The sequence below is a fragment of the Eretmochelys imbricata genome, chromosome 2 (genome assembly GCF_965152235.1).
Source record: "Eretmochelys imbricata isolate rEreImb1 chromosome 2, rEreImb1.hap1, whole genome shotgun sequence".
NCBI classification, from domain to species: Eukaryota; Metazoa; Chordata; order Testudines; family Cheloniidae; genus Eretmochelys; species Eretmochelys imbricata.
Window position 1 is genome coordinate 258,534,463 of NC_135573.1, and position 14,810 is coordinate 258,549,272.

The 14,810-nt window shown below is 42.4% G+C and overlaps 1 protein-coding gene across 2 annotated transcripts in view; it reads right to left on the reverse strand.

Annotated features, from left to right (window-relative positions):
- The window catches only part of CRHR2 (corticotropin releasing hormone receptor 2), a 255,839-nt gene that overhangs the window by 65,414 nt on the left and 175,615 nt on the right, over window positions 1–14,810 (reverse strand). For both annotated transcript variants that reach the window (XM_077809521.1, XM_077809522.1), the window contains 3 exons: window positions 10,631–10,748; window positions 8,320–8,473; window positions 4,490–4,550 (listed from right to left, as the gene is read on the reverse strand). In XM_077809521.1, coding sequence (XP_077665647.1) covers window positions 4,490–4,550; window positions 8,320–8,473; window positions 10,631–10,748 — 333 coding nt within the window. The remainder of the gene's footprint in view (window positions 1–4,489; window positions 4,551–8,319; window positions 8,474–10,630; window positions 10,749–14,810) is intronic.

Sequence of the window (14,810 nt, forward strand, 5' to 3'; positions counted from 1 at the left end):
ATATAATCCCAGGGAAATTCACTGAACTTCAGTTAAAAGGCAAAGGGAGTTAACAGAATTTCAGTAAACCAGAGTCACGTACTGCAGAGTTGTTGCAGAGGTTTTATTTTGTCATCATTTCTGTTATATGATTATGTGACAGGATTGCCTTAGATAGCAAGGGACTGGTCTCAATGACCCAGGAGCTCACTTCCAATCCGATGTTAACGACGAACAACTCATTTCTTTCTCTGATACATGGCAAACTAAACCTGTGCTTTCATACTGCCATGTTCTGGCTTTTGTGTATACCTTTTAGTGGATGGAATCCAAGTAGCCCAGTTCCTGTTTCCAGTGACTAACGTACAAGAGGATATGACATCTTGAACCCTGACCTCAACATGGTACAAGCCCTTTAAGGTCTCCTACATGGATAACAGGAGTTTGTAAGCCAGGTCAAGTGATGTATTCTTTTTGGAGTTCAGAGTTATGACTTCTATTCCCTTTTGCTATAGTGATTTCATAGATGGCCACATTGTCAATTGGTGTATGGCCATGGTGCATTGCAACATCTGATTATATGTAAAGCACAGACAATGTGCTTGGTGCTACCCAAGACATGAAAATAAAGACATTCCCAGCCCTCAAGGAGTTTCCAATCTAGATGACAGAGACAGATCCAGGTTGGGGCCCCAATCATATAGTACAACAGTCATATAGTAAATAACAATCTCTACAATGCTTCTTGGCAGGGAGTTAGACTAGATGGCCCTTGTGGTCCCTTCTAACCCTGTGGTTCTATGATTCTACCCTGAGGAGCTCATAGTCTAGGAGACAAGAAAGAAATAACAGGTAAATGAGACAAATGACTGGGTTTGAAGGAAAGCATGGTTCAAGCAGAATTACTTTAAGAACTGCAGTGGCAAAAAAAATCTTCTCTAATATGGGGGAGGCCTGCTAATGACTCCTAGGCTAAGAGAATATATTTGTCGATGGCACAGCATTCGTGGCACCCATCGAGAAGAACATTTTCTTATTAGAGAAACATTACAAAATGTAACAGGTGAGATAGTTCTCAAACGCCAGAATTCATGCTGTCCTACAATTACTTGCCTTTTCTCAGCTTGATATCCATAATAAAATCAGATTGAATGAGATCATTTTGAATCATTTGCACTAAGTTGTCTGATAAGTTATTAAAATGTTATTCCTGGTTGCACACAATATAGCTTTGTGCAACTTGGTAACTACTTGCAAAAACATTTCCAAAATTTGACACTGAGAGAAGCAATTGGAAAGAGCTGTTTCTTGCTGCCCAAATTATTATCCAACTGGAAGTGAAACCTTCCACTCTCCTCAAAAATGATATGGAAGAGAAAAAGAATGACTTGCTGGAGCAGTGTGGGGACAGAGAAGGGTATTGTGGGATATATCAAGGAAAGGAAACATAAGAGTGAAGCTGCCAGGACCTGGAGGAGTTTGGGGAACCTACCAAGGAAAAAGAACTGAACTGTCTGAGACCTTCCGGAAAGGACCTTTTGGAAAGCAGGCTGTGCTAATTAAGGAATCCCAGTGGGATTAATAATGAGTTTGACTGAGGCATATGAAGGAACTCAAAGACCAAGGAGCAGCCTGTGGAGAGCCAGCAGCTAATGCCCTGAGATTTTGGGGGAAGAAGTTACTGTCGATGCAACTCGTCCAGTTCTTTGGAACCAATACATCTATTCTAGTGTAGAATTCATATTTCATAGAATAAAAGCATTATCTACACCAAGGTAGTATCTAGGAGCCCCAGTCACGGACCAGGACCCCTCTGTGATAGGTGCTGTGAAAATACAGAACAAAAAGACAATCCCTGCCCTAAAGAATTTATAATTAAGTAGATATCAGGTCGCATGTAGCAATGCAACTGATATAATTCAGTGACCTAGACTTTCTTCCTTTATCTACATTAATTTTCACCTTTAAATCCAAACTAAGGCCCCAATCCTGAAATGAAAGCCACGTAGCTTTTTTTTTTACAACAAACAAACAACCCACCCTGGAACCTTCACCTCCTAATCCCAGGAAAGTTATTATTTTGTTGATTTGGGTTTTTCGATAGGGTGTGTATGGCAATTATATCTGTAGTGGAGAGCCATGAAAAAACTGCTAAAACAACATATGCATTCCCCGCCTCCTTCCAGCCTCCTCCAAGAACAAACAAAAGCTTTTTCAATGTCGGGGAGGACAAGCCATTGAAGTAGATCTCGTTAGGATGAAAGAAATTGGAACACCTGCACACTGAATAATACTAATCAATATTCCCCCATGCTTCCCTGATAGGACTTTACATAACTCAAATATCACTGTCCTTTCATCATTGTTAATGAGACTTTTATTACTGCTTTTATCCTTCCAGATTGTCCATCTCTGAAATTGCTACAGAAGTAGCTCTTCATCACTTGTTGATTGTTTTTACATGATGCATAAAGTACTTCTCTTCTCGAGGGTAGCCAGATTCTACCACAGAGCTAACCACTGGACAAGATGTTCTCAATAATCCTAAATTAGATTTTTCCCTATATTGATCAAAGGCGCTAATGCAGGTGAAATCAGGCGCTTTTCATTTGGTTTTATGGAATCATTCATTATTTAAGCATATTCATTCTTCCTTGTGGCTGCAATCTTCTTGATTTTATCATCTTTAGAGCTATACAGCTTGAACTACAAAAGTACTTCCAGTCTGCCTTGGTTGTATGTCAAATTGCTTACCCAAACTAACAGCAATATGGTCACATTTTGTCCTTGACTTTGAACAGTCCATAGGCACTTTTGGAGATTCCCCTCCCCCCCCCCTGCATCTGAATATTTTTGGAGGCTGCTGTTTGTTCTGTAGTTCACATCTGAATTTGGTTTGCTAGGTTAGATCACATGGGAGAAGTCACATGTTATTTCTCCATGTCTGAATAGGCTGAGCACATCCCATGTGATCATAAGAGTCAGCTTGGTTTGGCAGAGCTGATTCCACTTAGTTTCTCAGAAACAAGAATCAAGTTTTACTCTTAGCCTTACATTGGCACAGATTTATGTAGTTCACATTTCAGCCATTATTTCTGTATCTTTTCGGCACATGGAAAGACTTCTCGAGCCGTCACGAACAGAATTTAGTCCGGACATTTGGGCTGACTCATCCAGAAGAAGTTAGAGTTAAGTAGATTTTTGATTAAAAAATGTTTTGATCTGTGCTTTAATTTTTCTGTTTAGTAGGCGTTATTAGATATACCACCTGATTAAACAAATGTAATGTCCTAGAAAATGCATGCATATTTATAGCAATCAGCAAAGCACTGGCAAACAATTCATCTCTTGCTTTTGTTTTAGTTCATTAAGGTATGCTAAGTCTTATCCTGTGTATAACATTAATATAAATGTGAAGAATAGAACAGCTATATTCCCTTATCAGCTATTCATTTCTATGATCTTTATTGTATCGGTATGATTGTATGGGTAAGATCTTCTGGAGAACAGCACCTGTGGTGCACCTGATATCTCAGTCTCTGATAGAGTGCAGAAGTTCACATATCCTCGGCCTCTCTGATGAGTGCCTGACATTACAAAATATTTCACGCTCCAGCTCATAAGTATTTCTGGATACTAGTAGGGTGGGCAGATGACTGGATGCTTTGCGGTCTTGCCCAAAATGAAATCATTTGGCACTGATCTCAAAAGTCTGTTCATGGGGCATAGCAGGTTGTGCAAGGTTATTGTACGCCAGTGCAAATGTGAATGGAAGCTAGCTGTATCGGGGTGCAAGAAAGGCTAAGCACTACGTATCATCCTCCATGCCTAGTGATACTAATGAAACCCCCTTGTGTGGCCACTGCCTTATTTGCTAGCATACGGGGCAAAAAGGAATGGAGCATGGGCAGGGAATGGGTGTGTCTGTGAGGACAAGGAGCTTAAGCATGATCCCTATTTGTTAATGCAGCCGAATTATTCCTGCTACTTGGCGGCTCTGTACAATTGCTCTCAATGTAAAATCAGATTCCCTTGTGTTTCATGCTCTGCCCGTCACATTTTACCTTGTCCTTATATGTAGAACACCTGCCCTGCGCGGGGTCAAAGCCAGTATGTGGGCCGCTTGCAATACTACGAAGACTGTTCTTGGAAGCTTTACAACCCAGTTCTGTGATCTCAAGAGGCCAAATCCTTCACTCAGTAATTTTTAACCCAGTCCCATTGAAGGAGTTTTGCCTGAATAAAAGCCGTTCAGGAAGGATTTGGGGATTTGGTCCAGGAGTTTTAGATAAGCCTTTGAACTTTGGGGTGTTCACTCAAGCTGAGCTTGGAACTTTTTGAAGTTGTCAGTTCTGAAGATCAATGGGAATGAGACAGCCATATCTGTTAGTTTTCATCTCCATAGTCTATGTAACTTTTAGCACAATTTCTTCCGGCATTGGATATGTCTATGCTGTCTGGTATCTTGTTTATGTAGACCCACATAAATAAAATCGTTAACATTACTTACTGTTCATTTTCATAATAGAGCTTGCCAATGGCCCAGGCAACAATGATTGGACAAGGAATACCTAAAAAAAAAAAAAAAAGATCAAAAGTCACAATCCACACACACAGAACACTGTCAGTCAATGTGTGTGTGTTGGGGGCGGGGAGTATAAGAAATGACGTTGACACTTGCCTTTGGCCATGGGCTATAGACCTCATACATCTGCTAACTAGTTTTACGTAAAAGAAATAGAAGTCCTAACAAGACGAGATCTTTTCACAGCTTTAGTGCCATTGTTCTATAAGAGGCAGATTATTAAAACAATTACAGAAAAATTAAAAAGCTACTTAAGAAATAGCAGGAGATTCTGGATGAATCACAAACCATTTTCTTCATTCCGCGCAATACCTTAAAGGCAGGTTGAGCTTTCTGGGGGGTTTATTATCTGAGTTGTATTACCAGGCTGCAGTCTCCTTATGGTTCTGCTGCACCATATGGATTGGGTGGGAAGTTCTGAAATTAACCATCCCAAGGTAAAGGGCAATGTGGAGGAATTCTCTCGAGGTTTAACTCTTGACCAGTTCAGATGTTATTCTGGCAGTCTCTGAAGAATGCAATTTCTCCCAGCTCCACTGGTGTGTTCCATGACCTCCAACACACCATGTGTCCTGTTGGTGTTTTTTTTAAAATAAATGATTCTGAAATCCCATTAAGCCCACGTGTTTGATTTGCATATCTTTCTCCCACTAACCTGGAATGCATTAAGGCAGATGCACCATTGCTCACTGGGAATTGAATCTCCTTGCATGTGGCTGGTACATCTGTAAGCTTCCTGTCCCTGCCGTGCTGTTGCCTCTGCTTTCACTCCTACTCAGTGGGCCACATCCTCATCCTCACAATGTTTATTTTGTGCCAGTCCCTTGGCATAAGCTGCTGAGTAGCTGGCTGGTGGAGAATTCCCATCACATAGAGGGAATTCCAAGGAGGTGTAGAGTCAGTGTAGTCAGCTCTGTGCCACTCCCCTCCCAAAGCAGGTTCCCAGGGAAAAGGGAATGTAGCTGAAGCATCCTGTGCTCCAGTGACCCCTTGGTTCAAGGAAAGATTCTTGGAGGAGCTGGCACAGTTTACAGCAGCTCTGCGGCTCCTCTGACTTATGCGGGACAGGGAGGGGACCAAAAGAGCTGCAATATCAGAGGAGCAAGCAGCTGATTTGTGACCCTTCTTATCCTCAGCTGAACCCAGCACTTAGTGGGAGCAACTCAGAACCCAGCCCAGTAACATGGCTGGACCACAGTAATGTCATGCTGGGACTAGCTCTCCTCTCACTCCCACTCACCTCATGTGTCCATGCTCCCTGAGATTCCGGAGAGTGAACTCTGGAGTCACACCCGTGTAAGAGAGAGTAGAATCAGGAGCATTTTCCAACCCGATTTGTACATTGCTTTCAAATGGGCCTCTCTCAGTGTTGTCAAACATCTCTGGTAAATCAGGCAAAAAGGCATCTCCAGGGCCACCCAGTGTGCTCGCTACCAGGTCAGCTTTGCACTGCACTCCAGGTCAGCCTTTCCAAGGCAAAGCATGTTCTTAATTCCCATTGAAGTGAATGGGATTCAGGTACATGCTTATGTGCTTTGCTGAATTGAGGTCTATAGCTCCACATTGACCTTCAAAATCCTGAGATTTCAGTAGACTGGGGCCAATGTAGAGAGACATCGTAGCGTAGACTCTGCAGTGGAGGCCAGCAGGGATGGGATTAAAGTACACACGTAAAGATCAAACTATGCTTTGGGCTGTGATTCTGGGGATCTGCCCTGCCCTCCTGCGAAGACAGATTCTCCTTGTTCAATGACTCAGGAAGACATCGTGCTTTCCGTTGTCATGGGGATGGGATGGGATGGGATGGAAGCGTACATGCCCTTGTTGCTGGATAAGGACCTTTCTCTATTCCTGGCCAAAGATCAGAGAACTGTGGAGATCAGAGAACTGGACGTGAGATTTGCCAGAGGCGAAGCAGAAAGTAGGGCAGAGTGACTGGCACAGGAAAGGATCTAAAAGGGTGAGAGGAAGGGTGTGCTCAATATGTGGCACTTGTGCAGTTACAGTCAGAGACCAAGATGTCTCAGGACTACAGTCATGGACCAGGCAAGCTACTTGGACCTGTGATCTGGTCACAAAGCGGTCAGGGTACTGCTTGATCAGCGGTATGGGTGGGTAGGAGAACTGGCAGTGGCCAGGCCACCTCATGCGCTGGCCAGCACAGCTGAGCTGCGGGTAGTAATTTAATTAGGACACCCGTAGATTACTAATTCCTGGGAACAAGCCAGGAGCCACATTTCCTTCCCCGTGCATCTCCTGGGGTCGCACAGGCACATGCCTCCCTTTATTAAAGGCTGTGTTTTAGAAAGACAGTCTAGCCCCTAAGTGACCTCAAATGCAGCTGCAACATTGTTCCTGCATGGAAAGAGGCCCAATTAACTCCATGCTGAAATGTTTTTCCTTGTGTCTGATTTGTTGTGTCTGTCTTAAGGCTGTAAGGGCCTGTGTTGTAAATATAAAGGGAAGGGTAACTACCTTTCTGTATACAATGCTATAAAATCCCTCCTGGCCCGAGGCAAAATCCTTTCACCTGTAAAGGGTTAAGAAGCTAAGGTAACCTCGCTGGCACCTGACCAAAATGGCCAATGAGGGGACAAGATTCTTTTAAACCTGGAGGCGGGGAGAAAAGGCTTTTGTCTGTCTGTCTGTGTAATACCTTTGCCGGGAACAGATCAAGGATACAAGCCTCCCAACTCCTGTAAAGTTAGTAAGTAATCTAGCTAGAAAATACGTTAAATTTTCTTTTGTTTTTTTCGCTTGTAAAATTCGCTCTGCTGAAGGAAATGTGTATTCCTGTTTTTGTGTCTTTTTGTAACTTAAGGTTTTGCCTAAAGGGATTCTCTATGTTTTAAATCTAATTACCCTGTAAAGTATTTACCATCCTGATTTTACAGAGGTGATTCTTTTACCTTTTTCTTTAAATAAAATTCTTTTAAGAATTGATTAATTTTTCATTGTTCTTAAGATCTTAGGGTTTGGGTCTGTGTTCACCTATACCAATTGGTGAGGATATTATTATCAAGCCTTCCCCAGGAAAAGGGGTGTAGGGCTTGGGGGAATATTTGGGGGAAGACGTCTCCAAGTGGGCTCTTTCCCTGTTCTTTGTTTAAATCACTTGGTGGTGGCAGCGTATCAGGGTTTTAACTAAGCTGGTTCCCAAGGCAAGAAAGAAATCTGTGCCTTGGGGAAGTTTTAACCTAAGCTGATAAGAATAAGCTTAGGGGGGTTTTCATGCAGGTCCCCACATCTGTACCCTAAAGTTCAGAGTGGGGAAGAAACCTTAACAGCCCGTAAGGTCAGGGACAATGTCTCCTGTTTCCTCCAATGCTGAGCCCACTGTGATGTTAAACAAATACACACTGAAGAGACAATTTAGGGACGGTTGATCAACCTGAAGCAACACCTCTGTGAACTGCTGAAACCTGAAACTGCTGAGTCATGCACATAGCACCTGATGCTCCTGCCTTAACCTTAGCCACGGTTGGGAATAAAATCACAATGATCCAAGTGAAAGACGCGGACCTCAGCCATAACCTTTCACTCATTGGCCCGTGTTGAGCTGTGTCATTAAAGTATATTTAAATATAAACATTTAACTCAACCTGCTCTGATATTTGCATTTGTTAAATGGGGTGAGATCTGAATGACAAAAATATCACTCCTCCTGGATTTTTGTGTGTGTCAATCTTGGTTATATCACTTCTTTAACACTGACAGTCATATAGTACAGTAGTTTTAAAGCACACGGCACTTACACCATCCTATGAAGAGGAAGACCCATTTCCTCAGCTTATCTGTGGAGTAAGTCATCACTATCGCAGTGTGTAAATAGCAGCCTTCCACAAACATCCAGAAAAAATTGGTCACCACAAAATAATTGTAGATCGTTGTAATACACCGACACCAGGGCTGGAACAAAAATATACGAGTGCATTTTAAACCCTGAGTGATTTGTTGTTTTTAAATCACTCAGCATTGGACGAACTCTACTCCCATGAAGTCAAAATTCAAATTCCAAAAATAGAAGGGACCACTGTGATCACTGAGTCTGACCTCCTGTCTAACACAGCGCAGAGAACGGCCCCAAAATAATTCCTAGAGCAAATCTTTTAGAAAAACATCCAATCTTGATTTAAAAATTGTCTAAAAAAAGAATCCATCACAACTGTTCGTAAGTTGTTCCAATGGTTAATTACTCTCACCATTAAAAATGTACATCTTAGTTCCAACCTGAATTTGTCTCACTTTAACTTCCAGCCATTGGATTGTATGATACCTTTCTCTGCTAGATTGAAGAGATTATTAAACATTTGTTCCCCATGTTGGAGTTATAGACGGTAATCAACTCACCCTTTAACCCTCTTCGTTAAGTTAAATAGATTGAGTTGTTTGAGTTTACTATTATAAAAGTATGGTTTCTAATCTTTTAATCATTTGTGTGTCTCTTCTTTGAACCATCTCCAATATATCAACATCCTTCTTGATTTGTGGGCCCCAAAACTGCACACAGGATTCCAGCAGTGGTCCCACCAGTGCCAAATACAGAGGTAAAATAACCTCTCTACTCCCACTTGATACTCCCCTCTTTATGAATCCAAGAATTGCATTTTCTCTTTTGGCCACAGCATCACCCTGGGAGCTCATGTTCAGCTGATTATCCTCTATGACCCCCAGAACTTTTTCATTGTCACTGCTTCCCAGGATAGAGTCCCTCATCCTGTAAGTATGGCCTACATTCTTTCTTCTGAGATGTGTATATTCACCCACATCAAACACATTGTTTGCATGAGCCCAGCTTATCAAGTGATCCAGATCACTCTCTATCAGTGACCAGTCCTCTTTGTTTTTACCATGTCCCCCAATTTTTATGTCATCTGCAAACTTTATTTTATGTTTTCTTCCAGATCATTCATAAAAATTTTAAATGGCATAGAGCCAAGAACTGACCCCTGCGGGACCCCACTAGAAATACACCTGTTTGATGATGATTCCCCATTTATAATTATGTTTTGAGGCCTATCATTTAGCTAGTTTTTAATCCATTTAATGTGTGCCATGTTAATTTTATCTTTCTAGTTTTTTTAATCAAAATGTCAGAAGTATCTAGTGAAGTGCTTTCCAGCAGTCTAAGTATATTACACCGACACTGTTACCTTTATCAACCAAACTTGTAGTCTCATCAAAGAGATGTTGACTGGCATCAGTAATATTGCCCTCCTTTCATTCTATATTAATCAGGTCCCACATCAGCTGCTCCATGATCTTGCCTGGGATCCCCATCAGACTGACAAGCCTATAATTCCCTGGGTCATCCTGTTTACTCTTTTTAAATATTGGCACATTATTTTTCTTCCAGGATTCCAGAACTTTTCCAGTATTCCAAGCCTTACTCTAACATGGGGAGAATGATACCAACCTCCTTTATAAAGCACTTTGATGAAAATCCCCATAAAAGAGCTACACATTATTATCATTCAAGGGCTCAATACTCCTACTCTTGTTCACGTTGAATGACTCCTAACTCTGCAATCATCCCATTGATTCCAATGGTTAAAGTCTTTCTCAAAGTCAGTCACGAGAGGAGAATCAGGCCCCGAATGACCAAGCTGATAAATGTCACATCACTTACGGTCATGACAATGTCTGAATTTAATGCAGATTTTTGCATGAGCCAGGGTATGAGATAATTTGCTAAAGACACAGGAGTAAATACAAAACCAGTTTACTCATTAGAGGCATCAATGCTTCGATATAATGGGATATACAGATGGACAGGGTATACTGGTCTCCATAATCTGTTTTCAATGCACTAGATTGTATTACATTCCCTTAGACCATAATGCACTATATGAAGTTACTGAACATGCAAGGTAACCAACAGTGGAAAGACATGAATATTTATCTAATCAACACATATTTTTTATGCACTCAATCTTTTTAAAGTTATTTTAAGGGTGCAGAGAGCATATGGATACTACCCTCTGTAGTATTTTTATACATGTAAATAAATAATTCAGATTTTTACCTATACCCATGACAAGTGGATACCACAGCCACATCACATACCTCATTGCTTTCATGTATGTTATGATCAATCATCTGAAGCAGGAACCACATCACATTCCTCAGTATGAACGTGGTGATCAGGTTCCAGTGGATAATATTTCGAAGGCATCTGATGCTCCTAACGGGGGAAAGGGGCAAAAGATGTGAGTTATTATACAATGCCCACCACAGATCTTCATTGTTTGTCTTTGGTAAGTTATGGCATGTGTCAGTAGCACATTTGCATTAATCCTGCTTCAGCTAGGGGGTGGACTTCTTGAGATCCCTTCCAGTGAAACGTGTCTATGATTCTATATGAAAACTACCAAGGGAAGTACAAAATGCAAAGCCATTTGAATTGCTGGCCAATGGAAATAATTCAAACAAATTAAAGAATCAGTTGAACAAACACAAGCTACTTGCCTTTATTTTTGAGGCCCTCCACAGCCTATCCCAAGATACCTATCACTTCTCACATGCTACTGAAACATTGATTCCTGCCTCTGATCAGCAATAATGCCAGCCTTCAATGCTCACTTGTTAAACCTTCAAACAAACATCTTTGTGCTTTCTCCCATGCTGTGTCTCAGGCTTGGGAGGAGCTCCCCAGAATCATCCACAAAGCCACCTCATTTCCGCCTTAAAATCCTCCTTAAAACTCCTTTCCCAAGATGCCTACAACAAAAAACCCGACAATGGTTAGTTAGACAGCTGGGGTGCTAAGACCACTCCCTATGATGCCCACCAGTGTCATCTCATTTTCCTTGTGCTCTTCTGTCTGCCAGCCTGTATCCACCTGTTGATTGTCTCTGGGCTGGTCTAAACTGGAACTTACATGGGCATAGCTATGTGTCTCTGGGATTTGAAAAAATCTGCACCCCTGAGAGACGCAGCTATTCTGACCTAACCCCCCCGGTGTAGACAATACTAGGTCAATGGAAGAATTCTTCCATTGACCTAGCTACCACCTCTCAGTCTGGTAGATTACCTACACTGATGGGAGAACCCCTCCCAGCGGCATACATAGTGTCTACACTAAAGTGCTACAGTTGCACAGCTGTGCCAGTGTAGCAATTTAAATGTAGACGTACTCTTATACTTAGATTGCAAGCTCTTCTGGTCAGGGAATGTCTTTGTTCTGTTTGTACAGCGCCTAGCACAGAGGGGTCCTACTCCACGACTGGGGCTGTCCGACGCACCGACAAAAACATAAAATAGTGAGACTTCTCCCCTCTCTATTTTCAAAACACATCCTGTTAAGAAAGGATGCGTACCGAATGACAGGTTGATGCAAGGATCTGTAGAGAGAGAAAGCATGAGTGGGTATGCCTGGAATTGTAGTGCGGTGGGGAAGACGGAGAAAGCAAGCACCCACATTAACACAAGAAACAAACAATGTGCGGAGACTTCCATTTTTTTCTGGTAAACTCTTCGCTCTTACCTCATCCTCCCCACCTGCCTGTCCACTTTGTCCACCTGCTGCCTCTCAGACCATAAAGTAGAGTCAGTGTAGTCAGCTCTGTGGCCCAGACCATAAAGTTCTGGGGCAAAGACTATCCTTGTGAGTAGCACACTGAATCCCTGATCCTTTCTCTTCCTGGGTGCTAGCCCAGTACAAATCATAACGAACTAACTAAACAATATCATCAAGAGTGCATGAGCGTGATTAAGGCCCTAATCATGCCTAACTTTAACCACGCTGAGTCGCTCCAATGACATCAAAAGGGCCACTCACATGCTTTAAGTTGAGCATGTGAACAAGAATTTAGCAACAGCTGGGCCTTAACAAGACTGAGAATGCATTTCGGGGGATGGGGTTTCGGTAGCATGTGTTGCACACTCACTTTCTGCTGGAGTATGTCGCAGTTAGGATCTTTACAGAACCTGCTGTGTATTTAGAGAGACAAACGTTTTTAAAAGCAGCACAGTCTTTTAAAATATATTTATGCAAGACACAAGCTGGGGCGCTGAATATTTTTAGTCCTTTATTGGCGGCATGACGTTTAAGTTCCCAGAGGTTCAGAAGCACTGGCGTTTTTAAAAATCCAAACACTGCTCCATGGAAAGTCACAGGAGCGGAAAGACAATGCAACATGCATAGCCAGGGGCAGAAAAAGATGAGAAATAACAGTGACCAATCAGCACAAGGTAGCAAGCATCAGGGGAATAAATAGATTGTATAGAGATGGCAGGGCAGAACGACAGAAAGTAAATGAAGTAAAGTCAACCACAATAATACAGAGGGAGTTCTGTTCCCAGATACATGCAACAGGTGCTCTCATTTACTGCAATTGCATCTGAATGTGGTTGTTATTTATAGTACAAAGAAAAGGAGGACTTGTGGCACCTTAGAGACTAACAAATTTATTTGAGCATAAGCTTTTGTGAGCTACAGCTCACTTCATCGGATGCATCATGAAAGCTTATGCTCAAATACATTGGTTAGTCTCTAAGGTACCACAAGTACTCCTTTTCTTTTTGCGAATGCAGACTAACACGGCTGCTACTCTGAAACGTGTCCTTTATAGTACAGGTTTCAGAGTAGCAGCCGTGTTAGTCTGTATTCGCAAAAAGAAAAGGAGTACTTGTGGCACCTTAGAGACTAACCAATTTATTTGAGCATAAGCTTTCGTGAGCTATAGCTCACTTCATCGGATGCATACTGTGGAAAGTTTAGAAGATCTTATTATATACACACAAAGCATGAAAAAATACCTCCTCCCACCCCACTCTCCTGCTGGTAATAGCTTATCTAAAGTGATCACTCTCCTTACAATGTGTATGATAATCAAGTTGGGCCATTTCCAACACAAATCCAGGTTTTCTCACCCCCCCCCCCCCACAAACTCACTCTCCTGCTGGTAATGGGGGGGGGGGGGTGAGAAAACCTGGATTTGTGTTGGAAATGGCCCACCTTGATTATCATACACATTGTAAGGAGAGTGGTCACTTTAGATAAGCTATTACCAGCAGGAGAGTGAGTTTGTGTGTGTGTGTGTGGGGAGGGGGGGGTGTGTGTGTTAGAAAACCTGGATTTGTGTTGGAAATGGCCCAACTTGATTATCATACAAATTGTAAGGAGAGTGATCACTTTAGATAAGCTATTACTAGCAGGAGAGTGGGGTGGGAGGAGGTATTTTTTCATGCTTTGTGTGTATATAATAAGAGCTGCTAAACTTTCCACAGTATGCATCCGATGAAGTGAGCTGTAGCTCACGAAAGCTCATGCTCAAATAAATTGGTTAGTCTCTAAGGTGCCACAAGTCCTCCTTTTCTTGATAGTACAGTAGCACTTAGAGGGCCCAACTGAGAGAAGGGCCCCAGTATGCTAGGTGCCATATAGAGACAAGACGAGAGAAAACCCCTGCCCCGCTGCCAAAGGGAGTGTTATCATCACCATTTTATAGATGGGGAACTAAAGCTCAGAGATTAATTGACCTGCCCCCAAAAGTCTGTGGCACAGCCATGAATTGAACCCAGATCTCCTGAGGCCTTGCCTCATCACCCAGGGTGCTCCTGCACAGACCTGTACATGGAGGACAGCATCTGCTGCCTGGCGCAAGGGGCTAAAGATAATTAAATTAATTTTTAAAAAAGAAACAAGGAGATCCAAGGGGACAAATTGGGTTAAGCCAGCAACAGAGGGTAGATCACAAAACCCTGTGTGTGAATGACATGAAAAAAAAAATCAAAGCGCCATGGCAAGCTACGTCCGTTTCTGTGTCAATAGGAAGCACAGCAATTTGGGTAGACAATTGGCCGTTGTGCAGGATTTAGGTCAGCTTGCAGATACGTAGGAAATTAGGATAGCGGCACAGAGGAAATACCTTCTCAGGATGAGAGTGGACGTGTCAGAGGGAGGACTAGGAAGAAACAGGAGATCAGGGGCTTGTAGCTGAAATGCCATCTCAGCCACAGCTGCAGAATTGTTAGCACGCTGCTATGATTTGCTGATGCATAATTAACCCCCTGGGTCTAACATAAGGATTAAGAGGAAAGCTGCCACCATTATGTCAGAGTGGAATCTCTTGTTCTAATTGCTAATGCAGCTGCTGTGCTCTCCACTCCGTTTACCACCCTTGATACGTATCCACAGGCCAGTGGCTGGAACAAGAACTGTACGACCCTGTCAATAGGGAAACTAGATACCATTAACTTGGGTTTGAACAGAGACTGGGAGTGGCTGGGTCATTACACATAT